We start from the raw sequence: 22,697 nt of genomic DNA on the forward strand, positions 1-22,697 counted from the left end.
TAAAATACAATGGTAGTAATCAGAGTGTATCTCGAAACACGTTTAAAGCTGACTGGAACCATCGTGCATACATATTTTCACGGGAAAAACTGTTTTTGTCGTAAAAATCGTCAACTTTCTCCGTCCGTAGATAGACACAATCGACGACTCCGAGCAACGGTGGTCACGTGACGTATAGTGGGTACAGAACAACAGAATCATAACAAACCATCGCGCGTATGGCAAGCCATTTTACTTTTTATTCAGTATTTAATGATATCAACAATTATTTAATGATATCAAAAATTATTTAATGATATCATGAATTATTTCATGATATCTGAAATTGTTTTAATGATATGTACGTCATATTTGATGATATCATTAATTGGTGCAAGGTAATTATTGATATCATTATTTTATTTGATGATATCATAATTAAAATTTCTGATATCAAGAATTGAATTTGTGATATCTTAAAATAGATGAACTATTATAGATATCAACAATTCAATTCAAGATATCATAAATTCAATTTCAGATATCTGTATTTAAATTAATGATATCATCAAATATGACGTACATATCACGAATTCGGCCATATTTAATGATATCATAAATTCCAATTAATGATATCATCAAATATGACGTACATATCACGAATTCGGCCATATTTAATGATATCATAAATTCCAATTAATGATATCATCAAATATGACGTACATATCACGAATTCGGCCATATTTAATGATATCATCAATTACGCCCTCAGTATGAGCGCCTGGGACTATGTGGCGGCAAGTACAATTCAGTGCGGGTAGTGCATTATATTGATGCAGTGCGTGTGTAAGTGATTTATTAAGTTCGACAAGATTTTTTCCAATAATGACGACAGGAAATACGGCCAGAATCAGAAATCTAGTTGAAACAGCCAGAAGTGCTATTAACGAAAATAATCACGACACAGAAGATGTCGATCAAGAAGACTTCGCATCCGTCGTGTCAGCAACTTTTCGAGACTTTAGACGAAGACGTCAACCTGACTTGCGTAAGTTAGTAGTGCCGCCTAACGATAGGCTATATCGTAGAAGATAGGGTAGGTCACATGCGCTCGTAACGTTAGGCTTATTTATATTTCTAGTATTAGTATTAGGCCTACGCCTAGGCTAATACTATACTTCATATGGATTATGCCAAAACGTCCCCGTGCTATATATATCTAGGCCTACATAACCAAAACTTCCCGGGGGTATATATATTTTTTTATAAGCAGAAAGTATGTGGAATGATACTTGAAAGTCACATACAAATGTGGAAAAAGAAAGAGTTTAAATTTTAGTAACGAATTTCGGGGTTAGGCTGGCTGGTTAAAAAATAGAATTTCAATAATGGATGTAGGCTATTGTATAAATTTGTAGTAACATTGTCAATCGGGGGAAAATAGAAAATATCACGTATCAACATTCAGAGTTATGCTGGCTGGTTAAAGAGATATATTTTCAATAATGGATGTATTGTAAAATTTTATCAATATATGTGTCAATCGGGGAAAATGAAAAGAGTTTTAGTAACGAATGTCGGCGTCATTCAGGTTAAGGCTGGCTGGTTAAAGAAATAGAAGTCAAGTAACGGATGTACTGTAGTATAAATGTCTTTAAAATTTATAGCAATATACAATGGCCAAGAAGTTTATGGTGTGGAGAAACCTCTCTCGATTTTAACACCATCGGTTTCAACACTCCGCTTCGAGAAAGTGTTGAAACCAGTGGTGTTGAAACCACAGCGGCAAGTGTTGAAACCACCGTGGCAGGTGTTGAGACATGAAGTGTTGAAACGTGAATTGTTGAAACCACACGTGTTGAAACATGTAGTGTTGAACTATACCAACTTGTACTTAAATGTCACTAAAATGCATGGTACTTGCCAATAACTTAGCCCAGCCTACATGTTTCACAGCCACATTACCTTTTTTGAATTAAAGGAAACTACGAACATTCTAATCATTATTTTACTTGTGAAATATTGCATGCAAACAGTCAAAATTATTAGTTTGGTACGGTAACGTTCTGACAAAGGGAACAAGGGGAGATGTTGACCACTGGGGCTTTCGCCTAGAGTAGAGGCACAGTTGTAGTGGAGTGTAAAAAATGTCACGTGAGGGTGACGTCATCATTCAATATTCCTGGTAATGTGCCCAGTCTAGTATGTGACTGTGCCTTCAAAGTCTTAGTGCATTTTGCAGGAATCACTCAACATTTGTGTTTTTTCTGTTTTGTTTTTTACCTACTACCTAAATTTTTACATGGTTCTGCAAAAGATTTTTTTCAGACTGACTAGACTCACTTCTTGGGCATGGAAAATTTGTAATCATGATAAATGAATATTCAACTTTGCCATTTGCACAGAATTTATTGATATGAGTAGGTTAATAATATGACCCTGGCCTACGTAACTTTCTGTCTGTTCAAGTGATCAAATGAACAATGATTCCCTGTGTTTAGGTACCATTTAACCAGATGATTCTGTTTTGTGTTTGTAGGTCAAACAAAGAGAGGAAGGAAGGCAAGTAGTATCTGGAAGGCAAGGGTTTTTCTATTGAAAAGGTCCAATGTGGATTTTTTGCCTTCAATTGCAGAGTGCAAATACCTTGACGACAATGGATATGGTGAGTAATGATATATACCAACTATAATAAACAAACTGACCAACAAATGTAATAATTTATGTAATTTGCTCTTAGTAGCATTTGATTGTATTTTTTGGTTCCTTGCTTTAGCAAAAGGAACCTATGTAGTCAACTTGGCATGTTTGTGTCTGTGACACTTGCTTACGTACACGGCAACTCAACAAGGGAAAGTTGAACTTAACTCAAACTTGGTATATAGATCCGCCATAGTAAGAGATGTGCCCTATTGTTTTTGGTACCTGTGAAGGTCACCAAAGGTCAGTTAGGGGCCGAAAACCAAATTAATAAACACAGCAATAACTCCCATTGACAGGGTCCGACATGGTTGATATTTTGGAACTAGTTGTAAATATGTTAAGGGATCATGTCCAAACATAACCATCAAGTGATCCAAGGTCAATTAGGGGACAAAATGTCTGTTGATGTTGGGAGTTGCGCTATTGTAATCCAATAGTCGACCCACATCTGGGTGACTCTTGACCTCTGGTGACCATTACTAGTTTCTTGGGTTATTTGAATTTTTGTGGCCATATTCAGATCTCAATTGGTCTTCCAATCAAAATTGGCCATAGACCTCTGTGTGACCTTTTTTGTGCGAAGTTATCAGAGGTCAAAGTTTTGTTTTGTATTCTAGTATTAAAGTACTGTTAGGATGGTCATACATACTTTTTTTATTCAGACAGTCTAACTAAATCTGACTAGGAGGTCAAAGATTAAATCTTAAAAATATGCTTATTTTGAGAGATATGGGGCAAAGGAAAGGGTCAATCTTTTGATATGCTTTGTAAACGGTTAGTAAAATGACCGTAAAAGCACAGCCTTGGAATCTATGCAGTCATGATGACGTATGGGTGACACTGCTTGTTTAACACCATGGTAAACAGACTTACTGTACAGACATTAGTTTTTTCTGCTTCTTTCAATTTCATACTTGGTATACAAGTTTGCCATAATGAGTTTCAGATACCTTTTCATTGTGGTAGAGGTCAAACATCATATGAGGTCCACAGAGGTCAAATTACATAGATTTTAAAACCTGGAAAAACTCAACGAATGATTACTTCATTTAGTTGTCCGACCTAGTTTTTACTCATCTCGGTACAAAGACTAGTACAACTGTGTACATTCTCATAAAACTAATGAATACTAAAATAAACAATCTTTTTTGTATCGCAACTTTTCAGGGTCACCAAAGAAACAAGATGGTACTGCTACCATCCTGATGGTGAATAGAAGTTGGCCCTTGGAACAATTCAAGCTCTTTTTGTGTGAACAGTATCCTCAGATGTCCCTTGGTGTTGTTGGTTTTAAATTAGCTAAGTGTGATAAGGGAAAAAAGATCAAAATCCTGGAAACATCATCATCTGTAAGAGTCATAGAAAAGGCAGTTGGCAGGGGGAAGCTACTTTTGATTCCAGATCAATACCTTGTAAGTATTAAAAGCATACTACTGGATATTATTTATAACACTATATAGAGTACTAGTAATAGGATGTTATTTTCTTGCAGAGATAAGGAACCAAAATAGTTTATTCTGCCAATTGTATTGATAACTGGTACAAAGTCAATGTTTTCAGTGAATTTAATTTATACATTGGGTACTGTTTATGGGACAAAATGCAAGATACAGTACCTGCAAGTATAGCAGTTTACCCAAATTATTTGAATACAAAGCCTTGAATGCTCATAACTTTGCAAACATATGGCCAATCTTGATGATATTGGCATGTTTGTCACTATCGGTAATTATGACTTTGCGAGCTTCTGTTTCATTTTAGCGTGTCATCTTCAACACAAAATCTTAACAATATTTGGATAATGTTGCTTAAATGTTAGTTCATATCAAAAGATGCATTCATTTGATAATGCCGTATTGACGCCAGTCACGCCAGTGCGGCAAGTATAGTCTGACCCCTTTTTAGGTGAAATATTTGAAAATTGGGGTGGGACTTGACATGTCGGCCGGGTCGGACAAAATTTACCAAGTTTGAAATAGACCCTCAGATGCAGTGATTAAATAGATCATTCAGAAAAAAAAGAATCATTGTGCTTTGTCCTGTCTACAATTTTACCTTTTCAACTGATGACACAGTTTTTATTTTTATTATTATATTTTATTTTGGAGAATTGCGGCAGTTGAGGAACATAAAAAAATGCAGTGGGACTTGACTAGGGTGCACGGCTGTTTTCCCAAATTTCCCCAAAACCTATTGGGGGGAGGGGGGGGGGTTATACTCAAAGGTGACACTATATACTCAAGTCAGTACGGTAATAAAATGCAAGAGTTATGAGAACCAATGATATGCTTAGGGGGATAGTTATAGACAAATATGCCAATAGAAATGTACTTTACATTAAATTTGTAACAATAATATATACTGTAAGAGTGGTTTCAAGCCCAGCAACAGTAGCTGTTTGGCTTCTTCAAATGGCTCCTGGTTCCATCAGTGTGCCTATGAACCAGGGGTCACTTTCTGAATAAAAATAGTCTCTTGTGTTCTCAATTTTATTTCCATTCACCTGTGCTGGCTAACTCAACACAAGAAATTTGTGATGAATTCAAATTGGTTGGTAGGTTGGCTACAAAAGGATATAGGATAGGTAAGGGTGCTGTCTCTTTCAAATTGCCCCAGCTTCTAACAACTTACAAGGGATGTGGAATTTGGTTCATGAACCAGTCAATACCTGAAAACAAGTGGTCTCATTGACCAAGGTCCTTTTAATTATAATTTCACCATTGATTGTCTTGTTCTTTTTTTCATATAGGTATTTCAGCCATCAGATTCTGGAACACCCACCATTGCTTTTCGCAGTCAGAGAGGTATTTTTTATTTCATATTCATTGTTACAGGCAAAAGAATTTATATGTTATGCTTAATTAGGAAAAGTGTACAATTAAAAAACAATTGAGAAGCTGAAAGTCATTTGATGTCTGGATGAACTTCATAGAGGTCAATGGCTAAATTTGTGGTCATATGACGAATTGTGAGAAATTAATGTATTTAAGTTTGAATTTTTGGTAAAGGATCTTTATTTTGACGCTGTTGATTTTGAGGGAGATCAAATATCACATGAGGTCAACAGCTGGGTACAAAAGAAAACCAAAAGACTTTGTGATTCCTTGTCATGTAAGGTTAGACATGTCATATCATGGTGTAAATATGCTATTATTCTAGTTTACACAACTAACAGCCGAACATACACACCAATTAAGTATGTGATGCATGCAAGGTAGCACATATGTGGCTTAGTAATTGACCTTTGACCTCTTATCAACTCAAACTATCCACCAAGGTTAACTTGAGTATCATCCCAGTTTGCCCTGAATCTGATGGGTTGGTCTACAAGATTCTCAGTTTCTTACCGCTGTTGACCTCAAATAGCATTTGAACTGTTGCATAAACAGTGTATGTCTCCTATTTTCTGAGGCCAACCCATAAACAAAGAATGAACCAAATTCGAGCTATGTGTTTTTCACGTGTTGAACCTTCTCTTTTTAATTTCAGCTGCTTCAGTCCTATCAGTATCATCTCCAGCAAATGATCACCAGTCTGCCGTTGTTGAAACTCCACTTAATGAGCAGCCCTCTACTAGTGACTATGGTTAGTAGTTAATACAGATACACCTATTTGGAATTTAAACCTGGCTGGATTTCATATAAAAAATACCCTGCCAGAATTTTTTGCAAAGTTGCAATCATAAAATGTTGTAGTCGCGATCCTAACGTGTTGGAGTGATTACTCCAGTTACTGGGCAGGAATCGGGACTCGAGTAGAGTCAATCAACTCGCCCATGCCTGTAGACAATTCAGCTTCAAATACCCTAGTACCGACAGGTAGGGAAGTCTGGGGACCCGGTGCAAACACTTCTAAGATTCATGTAAACACCATCACTTAGCAAGGTTGAGAATCACATATTTGGTTTGTAGATTCCTCATAATTACATTGTCATCATTTTTGGTTGAGTTCAAAGGTCATCTGATGTCTCGAGTGGTTAGACACTAAAATATGGTCAAAGAAGCAGTTAAAGTACAAGTATGTAGGCCTATATAAACAATGGAATGTATATATATACCAGGAAAAAAAATTCTTCTAAATTTTAAAGTTCTTAAAAGACAGTTACTGACCAATATTATAATTTTTTTCGATACAAATATGTAACATATTTTCAGGATTTACTTAAAAACTTGGCTGAAAACACCACACATAACTATTGATAATAAACAGTTTGAATTTCATTTGCCAAACCAAATTCAACTTTTTGGAGAATTTGACAGACAAGTGGATGAGAAAACTATATTTAACTCAAATAGCATTTGAACTGTTGCATAAACAATGTATGTCTCCTATTTTCTGAGGCCAACCCATAAACAAAGAATGAACCAAATTCAAGCTATGTGTTGTTCAAGTGTGAACCTTCTCTTTTTAATTTCAGCTGCTTCAGTCCTATCAGTATCATCTCCCGCAAATGATCACCAGTCTGCCGTTGTTGAAACTCCACCTAATGAGCAGCCCCTTACCATTGCCGGTGGTTAGTAGCTAACTCTTTTTGCTCATGCTGGTTTGAGCTATTGTGATGGTGTGGTGTCTATCCGTCTGTCCTTCTTTCCACAATCCCTCAAATTGATTCACAATTGCTCAAATTGATCCTATGCATTCATACTTCGATGGATTTTTATGAAACTTGGACACAGCCATGAAATCACTCAAAATGCTTCCATTCCTACAGATTATATGGTACAGTGTTGAGCATTCAGTGGTACTTTGGTAGTGCCTCCTCTGGGTTTTCAGGATTTTGGGGACCAAAGTCACCTTTAGACCATATTAGCCATTTTATGAAATCACTCAAAATGAGACCTTCCATACTAATGGGCCCTTAAATTTGTTGAGCCATCACTTTCTAGGGGGACATTTTTCTTATGGCCTTTTTTTTTTTGCATCCTAATTTGTGGGGGGCATTGAAATATTTTGTGGGCCCTCAACACCTTTTGTTAACCTGAAATTTGTGGGCCATACTAAGACTTTGTGGGCCTGACTAAAAATGTTAGCCCTAACTCAGCAGTGCCAACTTGGATTGATCTCATAATTGGTATGTGGGTAAGCCTTAGTGAGTAAATGTACCCTATTGATTGTGTTATAGGTAAAAGGTCATTTTGGGTCATCAGGGGTCAATCATTGATAACCTTTTAACCACATTAACTCAGCAATGCCAGCTTGGATTGATGTTATACTTGGTCTAATGGTTTGGTAACCATTAAAACTCAGCAGTACCAACCCGGTCATGTAAAATTTGATTCATTGGTATTCATGAGTGGGCACAGCTTAAATAATATTTTTAACAATTTAGTTTGTAAAGACTATATCTCAAGAAGTTCAACTGTGATGAAGCTCATACTTGATATGTAGGTTCATCTCAGAAAGTACACTCATATTGTTTTTGGTATTGGTGGCATGAATATTAATGAGTAGGTAGGCAGGGCTTAGAGTGAATTTGCTCCAACTTCAATAAGATCAATATCTCCATAACTGTCCAATTTTGTTCCAACTTAAGTGTTGTTGTGGGACACCTAACCCATTACATACGTAAACTTTGATCTCATTGATTGATAATCATGAGATGGTGGAGCTTAAACAATATTTTGACAATTTAGCTTTCAAACAAGGTCATCTAACCTTTGGATAAATCTCACACTTAAGTTTGCCCATTGGGAGAGTACAACCCTCAATACTTATTTTGTATGAGGTGACATATCATTAAATACAATGGCAAGGAGTCATAAAGCCATTGTATTTAATGATTTATTATATATATATTAAAACCATGATGTGTGCATGCCATCAATGCATTTAGGGAGATGGTTACTTCGTCCCACTCACCCCAGTACATGCCTGACCTCCCTCATTTTACCTTCAGCATATTAAACATTATTGTGTGATTATGTCTTTCTTTTCATGTTACATTATTCACTAGTGCATAGCTTTGGTTATTGAGATCGGACAATTACTTGTCAGGTCATGTCGATGTTTTTTATTGCATATCACCTTGTTAATAATTTGTAATGTGGGTGTGCATGCTGTAGATTATTGCTATTATTATTGTAAGGTTTTGCAATCTCTTTCACGTTACATCATTTACTTGTACATAGCTTTGGTCCTTAAGATCAGACCATGTCATGTCACTGTTTCTTGTTACATATTATATATTTTTATTAAATATAAACCTCATTTTTACCTTGAGCCTTCCATACATAAACATTTAATAATTACAACTTTGCCATGTGTGCACATTAGGTGGAACTTTTTGGGGATGTGACTTTGGGGTTGAAAAAAAGGTCATGTTGCCATTTTCCGTACATATCACATTGTTAATATATGTCCATCATTTCACCTTGAGACTTAATGTTCATTATTGCCAGGGCTTGCCCCCCATTTGCCAGGGCTTGCCCCCCATTTGTGTCACCACTTGTTCCATGAGCTTTTTCTCTGAATATCAGAGATTTCTTTTTTAACTGAGAAGTTTCACTTCCCTAAATTTTATATTTTATATATTCTTGTTTGTATTTGCTTAGATTAGTACATAACCAAGTGTTTTTTGGGGTACCCTATATATTGAATGGGTATGATTCATTTTACTAACAATTTATCAAAATTCAGCTTTCTTAGCTTTTTAGGTCACTAGGCTAATTAATGACTGTGTTAATGGAACTAAAAAATCTGGGATGAGATGTTCATTCCACCTTTTGGCTTCAGTATGTGGTACTCATTACCCTGTCCTGCCTTGGGATGTGGTAGTCATGTGGTAGTCAGTCATTCGGCAATGTCATGTGGTAATGACAACTTGTTTTAGGTCACTTCTTCAGCTTTCATATGTATTATCTGTTTTCAGAAATGCAAATATATTTTAAATACAAAGATATGTTTCGGAAAAAATAAAGATGAAAAACACAAATATAGTATGATCACTTTTGGTTTATTCATGATTCAGTGTGTGATAACCATATTTCAGTATACCATTGTATAAGAATAACACTGAATGAACATCACTGATAATTAATTATGTTAGTGAATTCTAGGTTGAGCTACATCTTCTATTTCACTTGCAACCATGACACACACAAACAGATGAAATATATAAATACAAACTAATCAGATATCTTTCCTTTCATGACTGGAAGCTGGATGCTGTGGACATTTTGTTTTGATAACCACGGGCTGCAAGAGGCACACATACCAGCAAAATATGAAACGGGTGATACATATCTGTTGAAACCTTGCCGGTGTCTTGAGGAATGTACGCAATCAAGCTGGCATGTGGGTTGCTGGTAGTGAGGTAATGAACCGTAATTTTAGGGGTTAAATTCAGAAAACCCCTTGTAACCAGGCTAACTCAATCTGATTTTGTTAGAGGTCATGAGGTCAAAAACTGGTAGCATTTTAACCACAACAAATAATATACAACAATAATGTAATTGCAAAGGGTCTTTCTAGTTATTTTCAAGCATCTCTTTCAAGATTGTAGCACACTTAATATACTTTTCTTTACGCCCTTGAGTATTTGAAATTTCCTCTCTTAGATGCAAAATTTGTTCTTCGCTAATCTCAAAGGGTGGAGAATTGTTCATTCCTCTATTACCACTGTTAGGTCCCACAATAAGTGGTACGCTTTCCTCAATCCTGCTCTCCAGAGAGTGCTGATTCTCAAATAGCTCATTTATGGCAGTGTGAGAGGAGTCAGCCTTTTTCAAAACACCTTCAAACCATAACTGTTCAGGGGTTCTGTGATTTTCTGTACGAATTGCATGACAATTCCATCCCTTTCTGAAGGAATCCAGGTGTTCATTGATAATGGGTAAATAAACCAACTGTACAGAAAACTTCTCTACTGGGTTAGCTACATCAAGCATCAAGTCATCCTCAAGACTGTACAACTCTTCATAAAAGAGGGAAGTTACATCCTTGTGTACATCCCTCCAAAGACGTTCAATACGCTCATTATGAACAGATTCTCCAGTTAGGTGGCTCCCACGGCTTAGTCCACGCAGAGAGTTCATAAGCAAGGCAACATCTATGTTTTCTCCACCGTAGTCACTGCGCACTCTTGATGGCACCCCATAATCCTTGATAGCATTTACGAAATGCCCAAGAACAGTGTTGGCATCACAAACCGTCTCACAAGCTAGATACGGAACTAATCTTGAAAATCCATCAATACATCCATGTGTGTGGAATCCCCATCTATATGTAATATTAATAGGAAATATAAGGGCATAAAACTTATTGGCTGTATAACATTACAGAATTTGCCCAATTGAAATATGACTACCACTAAAACAATTGTACACTTGTGATCAGTCAAATTCAACTGGTATGAACTAGTATAGTAATTTGATCAAATTTAAAGTTCCCAAGGAACCATTCTCAAACCTATTTTTGGTTCCTTGCTTTAGCAAAAGGAACCTATGCAGTCAGGTTGGCGTATGTGTGTGTGTATGTGTGTGTGTGTGTGTGTGTGTGCGTCTGTGACACTTGCTTGGGTACGCTCTATCTCACTAAGGGAAAGTTGGATTGAGGCCAAACTTGGACTATAGATCCGCCATATGGAGAAGGTGTGCCCTATTGTTTTTGGTGCCCACAAAGGTCACCAAAGGTCAGTTATGGTCCAAAAACCGAAAATATTAAAACTGCAATAACTCCCAGTGCCAATGTGCGACAAGATTGATATTTTGGGACATTTTGTGAACTGGTTAGGGGAGCATTTTCAAACTTAACGGTCATGTGATCCGAGGTCACCAAAGGTCAATTAATGATAAAAAACTAGTATTTTTGCAATAACTTGAGAACGAAATGTCTGTTAGGGTTGGGAGTTGCCTCAATGTAATCCAATTGTCGACCCGCATCTGGGTGACCCTTGACCTAAATTTGACCTCTGGTGACCTTTTCGTGTTTTGGGGATTTTTACAGTTTCGATGCTATTTTCAGATGTCAAAGGTACCTTCTGATCATAAATGTCAATAGGTTGACCCCGTGTGACCTTTATGTGCGAAGTTATATGGGGTCAAAGTTTTTCGGTCGGAGTTAGGATGGTTGTACAGACTTTTCGTTTTGTTTTTTGGAATCAGGAGATTAAACTACATCTGAAACCAAGGTCAAAAGGTCAAAGGTCACATTAGAAAAAATGTGCTTATTTTGGGAGGAAACGAGCAAAAAAGAAAATGTTTGGTTTTGATGCTAGATTTGGATATCAAAGGTACCTTCCGATCAAAAATGTCAATTGGTTGACACCCGTGTGACCTTCGTGTGTGAAGTTATACGAGGTCAAAGTTAATTTTCAGACATTTAATGCAACAACTCAGTTCCAAGGTGTGACATGGTTGATATTTTTGGACAAGTTGCAAATGGTATAGGGGAATATTTTCAAACTTAACGGTCATGTGATCCGAGGTCACCAAAGGTCAATTAATGTCAAAAAAGTAGTATTTTGGGGGTAGAAAATGGGCAAAGAAAAAAATGTTTGAATTTTTATAGTTTGATGCTCTAATTTAGGTCTCATCAATCAAAAATGTCAATAAGTTGACCCAAGGTGACCTTTGTATGTTAAGTTATATGAGGTCAAAGTTAATTTTCAGACATTTAGTGTAATAACTCCCAGTGCCAAGGTATTACACAGTTGATATTTTGAGACAAGTAGCAAATGGTATAGGGAAATATTTTCAAACTTAACGGTCATGTGATCCGAGGTCACCAAAGGTCAATTAATGATAAAAAACTAGTATTTTTGCGATAACTTGAGAACAAATTGTCCGTTAGGGTTGGGAGTTGCTTCAATGTAATCCAATTGTCGACCCTCATCTGGGTGACCCTTGACCTCAATTTGACCTCTGGTGACCTTTTCAATGTTTTGTGGATTTTTACAGTTTCGATGCAATTTTCAGATGTTAAAGGTAACTTCTGATCATAAATGTCAATGGGTTGACCCTGTGTGACCTTTGGTGCGAAGTTATATGAGGTCAAAGTTAATTTTCAGACATTTAAATGCAATAACTCCCAGTTCCAAGGTGTGACAAGGTTGATATTTTTGGAGTAGTTGCAAATGGTATAGGGGAATATTTTCAAACTTAACGGTCATGTGATCCGAGGTCACCAAAGGTCAATTAATGATAAAAAACTAGTATTTTTGCTATAACTTGAGAACAAATTGTCCGTTAGAGTTGGGAGTTGCTTCAATGTAATCCAATTGTCGACCCGCATCTGGGTGACCCTTGACCTCAATTTGACCTCTGGTGACCTTTTCGTGTTTTGTGGATTTTTTTACAGTTTCGATGCTATTTTCAGATGTCAAAGGTACCTTCTGATCATAAATGTCAATAAGTTGACCCCTGTGTGACCTTCGTGTGCGAAGTTATTTGAGGTCAAAGTTAATTTTCAGACATTTAATGCAATAACTCCCAGTGACAAGGTTGATTTTATTGGACAAGTTGCAAATGGTATAGGGGAATATTTTCAAACTTAACGGTCATGTGATCCAAGGTCACCAAAGGTCAGCTAATGTTAAAAAAGTAGTATTATGGGGAGAAAATGGGCAAAGAAAAAATGTTTGAATTTTTACAGTCATGCTCTATTTAGGTCTCACCGATCAAAAATGTCAATTGGTTGACCTCCGGGTGACCTTTGTGTGTGAAGTTACAAACAAGTTCAAAGTTAATTTTTTGACATTTAATGCAATTAAATCTCAATGCCAAGGTGTGACATGGTTGATATTTTGGGACAAGTTGTGCATGGGGTGGTGGAACATTTTGAAACTTAAAGGTCATGTCATCTGAGGTCACCATTGTTATCATATCTGTTGACACGCTTGTAGGTCTCTTATATTTCTTACATTTTCGACGCCATATTTAGATCTCAAAAGTGCCTTTGATAAAAAAATCTGATCACATTTTGTGATCACAAAAGTGTTGGCTATAGTGTTGGTTACTTTATGGGAACATGTAGGACCACAGTTACTTGGACTATTTGAGCCCAATCTTGCTTGATAATATTATGTGTATTGTCATATACCCCAAGCAAGGAACCACAGTGCCCTTGGGCTCTTGTTATTGTTTCATTTCTGCAAGGCTAGCTGATTAGTTGCTTCCACATACAAATGTGGTCAAGTACTTTCCATAGGTAGATTGGAGGTGATGATAGGTTTATGGGACAGGGCAGCTCCAATATAGGGTTCATTGTCTCACTAAGGCCAACAACACATGAGTATGAAATCAATTAAAGTTTGCATTGTCTCATTATGGCAGTTACATGGTTTTGAGTACTTGACACCTGTTGACCTCACATAAACTTTGACCTCTAATATAAGTCATATACAGTAGGATCTTTTCTCTATAAACCTACCAATTATGAGATCAATTTAAGTTGGCATTGCTGAGTTATGGTAGTTTCAAGGTTTTCAATGTTCTCTCTCGTGTTGACAGTTAGGTTTATTGACCCCCTGGCAGCGCCACTGAGCATTTGTGTTCTAGTTACAATTTATTAATTACTTAAATTAACTCTACCTCACTAACTTCTGGTGGGCATCGATGTGCCATAAACTGTTGGTACAAGGAACACTGTAAGTGCGGCGAGCTACAGCTGCACCCCACCTTCTTCCAGTCCCAACTGGATCAACTGTGCGTAGCAAATCTCTAACCTTCTTTCTGGGAACCACAATACCATTTGCCTTCAAATAGCCCATCATCATCTGAAAAGATAACTGATATATATTAGAATTGGCAGCTTCACAAACTGGTGAATCCAGTGTCACCTGAAAACATACAAAGTTCTTCAAGTGAAACTGTAAATAGTTCTACAACAATCCCACCTTTACACAAAGCATGAAAAATAAGAAAGGAAAAAATATACATACTAGGTTATCTTACCCACAAGCTGTCAAATACACCCATAAACATGTAATGCACATATCATTTCAATGTCCCACACCCTATATATTGACAAGTTGCATCATTAAACGACCTAAGTCACCCAAGTGATGTATTTTGACACACCCCTGAGTCACACAATTGACTTGCATCTTGTTTCAAAATGAGTGTACCTGTGTCACAAAGGTGAGTGACATATTAGTAACTGTTTTTGTTGGTAAAAGTTTGGTGAAATGACTCACCCCTCAGTCACAACTTTGACAACTAGATGACTGACATCTCAAGTAAAATGAGCACATGTGAGTCACAATTTAGTTTGCAATGACGCACCGTTGACTCACCTTGTACGGGGTATAGGGGGTAGGACATTCAATTGATAGGTGCATAAGCCACATTGCCCATTAATTACCTCATACAGTTATTTTACTGAACATTGGAATTAAATGTACTGTACCTGTGCACCACTATTTGGATGCTGATTATGAAGTCTGCTCACCCAGGTTCTTAATTCTTCCTCACTAATATTAGAGTACCTGTCTCTCATCTTGAGATTATTTTCAAGGCATAGTTTATTAATAGTCGATGTAGAACATCTGAAGAGCTTTGCCATTTGTTTAGAAGTGAACCCTTTATAAAAGAGTTTCTTAAGTTGCTCAACAGGAATGAGTACTTTTGGTCTTCCTCGATTGCCTGCATTAAAAAAGAAATATATAACAAACATTTTTGAAACAAAATTAATTATAATTTATATAACACTGGAGATCATGAAAATTGTAATGGTTCCTTCAGAAGGAAAAAAACGACTAAGAATTTTGAGACACATGTCACATACTGTTCCAATTAAAAAAAGAGAAGCCAATGGCTTTGTGATTCCTTGCCTTTGAATTTAAACCTTTTCTGAATAACTGAAGATTATTTTGAAATGATATTTGACCAAAATTAGTACTGAGGGCAGTCATGGATTCCTTGATATTTGGAGCGGCTAGAGCAGTGGCTCCCAACCTTTTGGACTCCCTGTACCCCTAATTGTTTTACGCTATATATATCCTAGTACCCCTTTGCCCACCATAAGCATCTGATTATATACACCACTACTTTTTTTTTTTAAATTGTCCAAGAGGCTTCCAATGTACCCCCTGTAGTGTTCGCTGGTACCCCCATGGTGTACTAGTACCCCCGGTTGGGAACCAAGGGGATAGAGGGATAGAGGGCTGCTGACAGCAGCATCTGCACTACCACGACTCTGCAGAGAGGTGGAGTTGGTTTGATGTGTGCTCTTTGTCCACTGGTGTAACCAAACGCTTTTATCTAGTGGGACAGAAGGGGGGGGGGGGCTATGGAGGGGGTGTCTTCCTTCCCTTATAATTTGTTATGGAAGACCATGGAATTTCTATTTTTAAGAAATAAAACAATATAAAGTATTTCATCTCATCATTGATGTCACATAACACTCATGCATATATATTGGCACCCAACACAGATTGGCTGATTGTTAAAGTCAGGAGGAGGAGGCCTAACACTATAAATATTTTAGTATATTTGCCCGCAATGGGTATAGCCTACATATAAAGGGGAAAAAAGAGGTCAGATATCCTACAATCCTAGCTAGGCCTACTTTGGTTCTATAACTCTAATTTAGGAGCCCAACTAAATGAACCATCACGTATGCCTTGACTAGCCACCGGCTGTGGCATAGGCTAGGGGGTATTCTGGAGTTGTGATTAAGAGGTCATGTAATTTTAATTCATGTTTATTAATTTTAATTCATAGGCTAAACTATGAGTATCAGCATAATACCCGGCCCCGTCATTTTGATAGTGATCGTGTGTAAGTGTTTTGATTATTGATACACTTCTGTAAGTAGATCAGTGAAGCGTGACGTTTTGAGAACGACGAAACCTGATGGGGCAGTGTATCCTGCAGTTGTCCCAAACTAAATAAACCATCATGTATGCCTAGGTTAGTCTACAGTATTAACAAGTAACATCACATAAGTTAGTCCTAACAAGTTAGGCTAGCCTAGGCAGTGTTAATGCTACAGTCACAGTTATGCTTAACACCATACCAACCTGATAGCATGCGTTCTGCTCCAGTACTTAATCCATTGCCGTGTTGTGTTGAAATAATGTTAGGCCCATTAGTTCCCATTAGTTCAGCATCGCAGATGGAGAGGAGTTCGTCAATTGGCATCATTATAGCTTCGAATTTATTTGGGTCAAGTGTACCTGAAACCCTTCGTAAATTAACACTGGCGTGTTGCAGGCGTCTTTTAGCTTCTTCTGCATTGTTGTTTTCAGTTAATAGCCTTAAAACTTCCGTTAATATTCGAGAAATTCTGTCAAGAACTGGTTGAGCTTCAATCCCCGCCATATTAAGAGCAAGTTTACGTATTGAGCCTACCGTATAACTAGTGTAATGTATACTGCACTGCACTAGACCCATACCAACTACCACCAGCTTAGTTCCATGAGTTACGCCGTATAACCAGACACATCGCAGCCATATTTAATGATATCATTAAAGATGGCCGAATTCTTGATATGTACGTCATCTTTGTTGATATCATTAATTCGAATTAGTGATATGTACATATCATTAATTCGAATTAGTGATATCAGTAAATATGACGTCATATTTGATGATATCATTAATTCGAATTAATGATATGTACATATCACTAATTCGTATTAATGATATCAGTAAATATGACGTCATATTTGTTGATATCATTAAATCGAATTAGTGATATGTACATATCATTAATTCCAATTAATGATATCAGTAAATATGACGTCATATTTGATGATATCATTAATTCGAATTGATGATATGTACATATCAAGAATTCGAATTAGTGATATGTACATTCATTAATTCGAATTAGTGATATCAGTAAATATGACGTCATATTTGTTGATATCATTAAATCGAATAAGTGATATGTACATATCACTAATTCGAATTAGTGATATGTACATATCACAAATTGATTGATTGATATCTTTAAATCATTTCTTGATATCACTAATTCATTTCATGATATCATTAAATGAATTATTGATATCAAGAAATGAACCGAATTAATGATATCATTAATTGATTTAATGATATCAACAATTCGAATTCTTGATATCAACAATTGATTTAATGATATCATCAAATAATTAAAGATATCATTAAATATTGAATAAAAAGTAAAACGGCTTGCCATACGCGCGACATGTGCGCAGTGTTAAGCATGGGGGATTTTCGAAGTTTTACTCTTTAAGTGTAAGAATGAAAGGATCGAGCATGAACTATTTATGCAGTTAACTGGGATGGCATCATGAGAGGTTCAAGCAGTTCTTAAGGTTTGTTTGTCCAACTTTGGACAATGAAGATGTGATCTACTGGGGAAGCAAAACGAGTAAACATCGACTGATTGATACTGAACAGCTACTTAATGAATCGTCATATGAATTTCATGATGCAGGAGATGAAGAGAAAGATTTAATTCAAAACAGTTCATATAAAATGACAGTGCAAAATGAACTTTTGTTAATTTTTATGAAGTTACGAACCGTGGCAAAAAATCTGGACCTTGCAGAACGCTTCAACATTTCTAACAGTACAGTGTCAAACAAAATAATAACATGGATAAATCTACTGTACGTAGCACTGGGAACACTGAACATTTGGCCACACAGAGACAAAATCATCCAAAAGTGACCTAAGGAATTTCAAGAAAAATATAAAGACACGGTCATAACCATAGATGCCACTGAACTAACTGTCCAAGTGCCAAGTTCACTTCAGAAACAGAGTGAGTGCTACAGCAACTATAAGCACCACACTACGCTACCACGTTGTTGCCTCCGATCCAGTTCGAAATCTTTACTGGTCACTCCTCCTGTATGCACTAAGTCATACGGCTCTCGCTCGTTTCAGTTCTCTTCCGCTGTCCTCTGGAATGACTTATCGATCGAAGTTAAAGAAGCTCAGTCAGTAACCAGTTTCAAATCTCTCTTAAAGACTCACCTGTTTTCCTGTTTGTAGTTTTCTGTCCTTCAGCGCATAGAGACTTAAGTGTGTATTTGCGCTTTATAAGAACTGTGTATTATTATTATTATTATTATTATTATTATTATTATTATTATTATTATTATTATTACGCTAAAGTCATTGATTGGTGTAGACCCAATGGGTGGCGTGATGTTTGTTTTGCAACTTTTCGAAGGGTCAATAAGCCATAAAGAAATAGTAAAGCGAAGTGGGTTTCTCACTGTTTTAAAATTGAAACTCGAATGTGGAGAAATCCTGCCAGGGGACGGTATCATGGCAGATCGGGGTTTTAATATTGGAGAAGACCTTCAAGAACTTGCCTTAAAACTAAATGTTCCCCCCTTCCTGAGGGAAAATAGTTGCTTCAGTGAAAATGACATCATACGAGCTCAGTCTGTGGCACAACATCGAATCCATGTAGAAAGAGCCATTGGACAAGTCAAAAGGTTCAGAATCCATGTATTCATGTTTGGAACTATAAACAAAATTTGGACAGTAGCTTGTTTGATTTTCAAACTTCCAGAATCCTGTTATTTCTGATGGAGGAGACGAGTGATTTTACATTTTGTTTATGTTGATGATCTGTCCGGCTCAAATCTTGCTTTCTCAAGTGTAGTTAGTATTGGCTGTCACGTACCTTAATATGCAGTTTTTTTTAAATTTTTTTAAAATTTAATATCAGTATTAAAATGCAGGTGCTATGAACCAAAGTATAAGATTGTAGGACTAGGAGTAGGATTGTAAAGTAGGATTTTGAACTTTGCATGGTGGAAATACTATCCAGTAATTTTTGCGGTGAAACCATAATGATCTCTCAATGAGTGGGGGTGGTTCTGAACAAACAATGGTATTGAAGACGATCAGAGCTTACTAATCGAAACGTTGAGTTGCTAAAACCATGCACCCCAACTCATTGAGAGATCATGGTGTTACCTCAAACTAATATATTATAAAGATTGTTGTTAATGTTAATTTACTGCCATGCATTGCCTTAAAAGTTAAATGATTATGTTTCCATGTTGTATTTATTACCAGGGGCAGATCAAGGATTTTTTTTGGGGGAGGGTGGTCATGCGTACACTCATAAAGTTTACCATCACAGATAATAACCCCTGCATATTGTCATCTTTTTTATTTGTCTTTGTCAGAACAGCCCACCCCCCCCCCCCCAGATTACACATTAAAAAATTCAGCCGGCTAGGCTAACATTTCTACATGTATTATTTAGTCAAATTATAGGACGTTTTGTTTTCATGTAACTGCAATAATTTTCCTCTTGCCAGGCATCATACATTATTCTATCAACTCAAGGTAGTGTTGAAAAGAATTTGTTTTGTAAATGACATACTGTAGATGGTATACTCTATTCAGTACATGATAGTTAATTATTGTGTTGAATACATGAATTAAACTTACAATAATACTGTTTGTTCGGTGTCAACCTGGTTTTCATTTATTTAGTCAAATAAATACAACTGTAGTAGACATATATACAGCTTTCTTTTTTAAAAAGCACATTTTCACATAGATCTGATAAATGGAATGGATTAAACACAGAAATCAGATTGTTTACCACTTTCTTTCCTATGTTGACAGAGATCTGATAAATGGAAGAGACTTAACATAAAATTTGTTCAATTTACTTAACAAACTATTCCAATATTCTTCATCAAACAGTATCCTTATTACTGCCATCTCATGTGAATCACTTCAATATACAACAAAGTCACACCATGATAACCATGAGAGGCTAATTGTCATTGGACCTGATCGTAATACCCATGAGGATGATTTTTCATGAGGGAATACATGTTGTTGCCATACACCGCACTTGGTTTGTTTACATTGTATACTCACGTGACGCCGGTCGCCGATTGTGTCTATTGGACGACGTGATATTGCGCTATTGGACCGCACCATTACACTACAGGTCAGTGCTATTTATAAGTCGAGAATGGTGCCCACACTCGTGTCAATGTAAGAAACTCTGCATATTATAGTTTTATTTTATTAACATATATTTCTTTGTTTCTTTCTTCATATTTTTTGTTCTTTAACCGTTTACTCTGTCTCAATTTCTTGTTTTCCTTGCTTACCTCTTTCTTAATCCACTATCTCTATTAGGGTAGTTCCTTTTTTTTTTGGGTAGTTCCCAAACACTAACACAAACCAATCCATATCATAATGGTGCGGTCCAAAGTCATTGCACACGTTAGTATGAGACACAGTATGACACAGTGAGACATCGTAGCCTGGCACAGTTTCAAAACGGGCTTTTTCACCAAAAAGCACTGAGCCAGAAATTGGAGCTGTGCCAAGCTGTAACTAAACCCCGCGATAACGTCGACAATGATATTACCCAAATGGTTCACAGTATATGACGCATCCAATGTTAGGCAGTAATTTGCTAGGCTAATCATGTTATGTATGTTCAGTATGTATGTACTTTAGATCAAGGGCGGCGGAACCGGGGGGGGGGCACAGGGGGCACGTGCCCCCCCACTTTTCCTCAGGTTAAAATGTGCCCTTTTTCTACATAAAAACTGAGGTGTTTCAAGTTAGCAATTAGAGGCCAGGGAACCAGAATGAACACTCGGGAAGGGCCGCTTCCGGCCATCTGAGGGGTATGTAAAACCAAAAATTTTCTTGTACGCTTCGCGCCAACCGATGGTGGCGCTCCGCTCAGATAGTCGTGCATACAACTTTGCAAATCCTGGCTACGCCCCTGACTTTTAATGAATATATCTGTGGGTCAAACTCAAAGCTATTTCGAATGGAAAAAAATTGTTAAGATATTATCAAGAAATAAACTCTAATTCAGATGAGTCCTACATTAGCAACTAGCATGTTTTCACCTCATTTTGTCTCAAAAGAAAACTTGTTCCTTGTTTCCCAATTTGCACATTGGATATTGCAGTGCTATAAGCATATTTTCCTTGAGGGGGGGGGGGGGGCGTTGATCGATGGAGTGATGTGTATATGCAAATAAGATAATACAATAAGAGTTATAAAGGGTACTAAATATAAGGCTGCATCAGTCCAATCGAATTTCTGCAAAGTGCCCTTCGATGTCGGTGCCCCCCCCCCCCCCCCAGATTGAAAGTGCTTCCGCCGCCCTTGCTTTAGATCCTCCTGCAAGCAACGTTACGGACTCGACAATTGAGCCATACTTGTTGTAATAGATATGAATGTCAGCTAAACAGAAGCCTACTGCAGAAGAAATGTATACAACGATCAATAGAATTGCATTTGCTTATGTTTTCCCTGACCCGACACAAAAACTTGCTGTTCTGGCCAAGTGTAGATGGGCGGTTCATCTATGCAATGAGGCCCTATGGCTAACATTACTGAGTTGATTCCACTTATCCAGATGGTTTTGATTACATTTTTCTGAATGAGGCATCTCTGACTGATAACAAACGCATGTACGAAATAATTGTTCACGAGATGGTCCATGCATTTGTGGCAATGAATGGATATTTCAATACTACTGCACATGGCAAGCAGTTTCAAAGATTTGAAAAAAAACTTAAGTTGGTCAAATGTCGCATTATTTATGATTCCACGCTTAAATGCCGTATTGAGCTGCCCTGAGGTGGAGCTGGGTTTTAACCCCGGAAAACACCCTAAATGTGCATCAATGCAGCTGAAATAAATACATGATGTATTTAATAGACTCGACAATAAATATGTAGTTCATTTAGGGTCATACATTATCCCCATTATTGTTAAAAAAAGAAGCTTAAAGTTGGTCAAATGTCGCATTATTTATAATTCCACACTAAAATGCCGTATTGAGCTGCCAGTGAGGTGGAGCTGGGTTTTAACCCCGAAAAACACCCTAAATGTGCATAAATGCAGCTGAAATAAATACATGATGTATTTAATAGACTCGACAATAAATAAGTGGTCCATTTAGGGTCATACATTATCTCAATAATTGTTTAAAAAAAAAGCTTAAAGTTGGTCAAATGTCATATATTGAATTTGTATTTGCAACCCTTTTTATATCGTAGCACAGTTCAAAACGGGGCGTGGCTTAACACGATGGTTTCACACATTGCACTTAGCTTTGCTGTAACT

At 36.9% G+C, this 22,697-nt stretch overlaps 2 protein-coding genes across 3 annotated transcripts; one reads left to right on the plus strand and one right to left on the minus strand.

Moving 5' to 3' along the window:
- Nucleotides 1-210: 210 nt before the first annotated feature.
- On the plus strand, nucleotides 211-9,475 carry LOC139977426 (uncharacterized). Of its 2 annotated transcripts, XM_071986743.1 has the most exons (6): nucleotides 211-1,027; nucleotides 2,519-2,644; nucleotides 3,850-4,094; nucleotides 5,432-5,486; nucleotides 6,172-6,267; nucleotides 7,100-9,475. In XM_071986743.1, exons 1-6 carry the CDS (start codon nucleotides 865-867, stop codon nucleotides 7,198-7,200), a joined length of 786 nt encoding a protein of 261 aa, XP_071842844.1. In that variant the 5' UTR covers nucleotides 211-864; the 3' UTR covers nucleotides 7,201-9,475. The 2 variants fall into 2 exon arrangements, with proteins under 2 accessions (XP_071842844.1, XP_071842845.1); XM_071986744.1 differs by lacking the exon at nucleotides 6,172-6,267.
- Nucleotides 9,476-9,618: 143 nt separating this feature from the next.
- On the minus strand, nucleotides 9,619-17,173 carry LOC139977425 (uncharacterized). Its single transcript, XM_071986742.1, has 4 exons — nucleotides 16,643-17,173; nucleotides 15,028-15,263; nucleotides 14,211-14,395; nucleotides 9,619-10,899 (listed from the first exon to the last, which is right to left on the minus strand). Exons 1-4 carry the CDS (start codon nucleotides 17,013-17,015, stop codon nucleotides 10,149-10,151), a joined length of 1,545 nt encoding a protein of 514 aa, XP_071842843.1. The 5' UTR covers nucleotides 17,016-17,173; the 3' UTR covers nucleotides 9,619-10,148.
- Nucleotides 17,174-22,697: the final 5,524 nt, after the last annotated feature.

The sequence above is a fragment of the Apostichopus japonicus genome, chromosome 12, assembly GCF_037975245.1.
Source record: "Apostichopus japonicus isolate 1M-3 chromosome 12, ASM3797524v1, whole genome shotgun sequence".
NCBI lineage: Eukaryota > Metazoa > Echinodermata > Holothuroidea > Aspidochirotida > Stichopodidae > Apostichopus > Apostichopus japonicus.

What these genes read in the sequence shown, in the direction of transcription:
- LOC139977426 (XM_071986743.1), top strand. Translation starts at nt 865, where the DNA reads ATGACGACAGGAAATACGGCCAGAATCAGAAATCTAGTTGAAACAGCC. An exon ending in AAGACGTCAACCTGACTTGC is followed by an intron (nt 1,028 to 2,518) that starts GTAAGTTAGTAG and finishes TTGTGTTTGTAG; the next exon opens with GTCAAACAAAGAGAGGAAGG. An exon ending in TGATTCCAGATCAATACCTT is followed by an intron (nt 4,095 to 5,431) that starts GTAAGTATTAAA and finishes TTTTTCATATAG; the next exon opens with GTATTTCAGCCATCAGATTC.
- LOC139977425 (XM_071986742.1), bottom strand. Translation starts at nt 17,015, where the DNA reads ATGGGTCTAGTGCAGTGCAGTATACATTACACTAGTTATACGGTAGGC. An exon ending in AGCAGAACGCATGCTATCAG is followed by an intron (nt 15,264 to 16,642) that starts GTTGGTATGGTG and finishes TTTTTAATGCAG; the next exon opens with GCAATCGAGGAAGACCAAAA. An exon ending in GCCCACCAGAAGTTAGTGAG is followed by an intron (nt 10,900 to 14,210) that starts GTAGAGTTAATT and finishes TATTACATATAG; the next exon opens with ATGGGGATTCCACACACATG.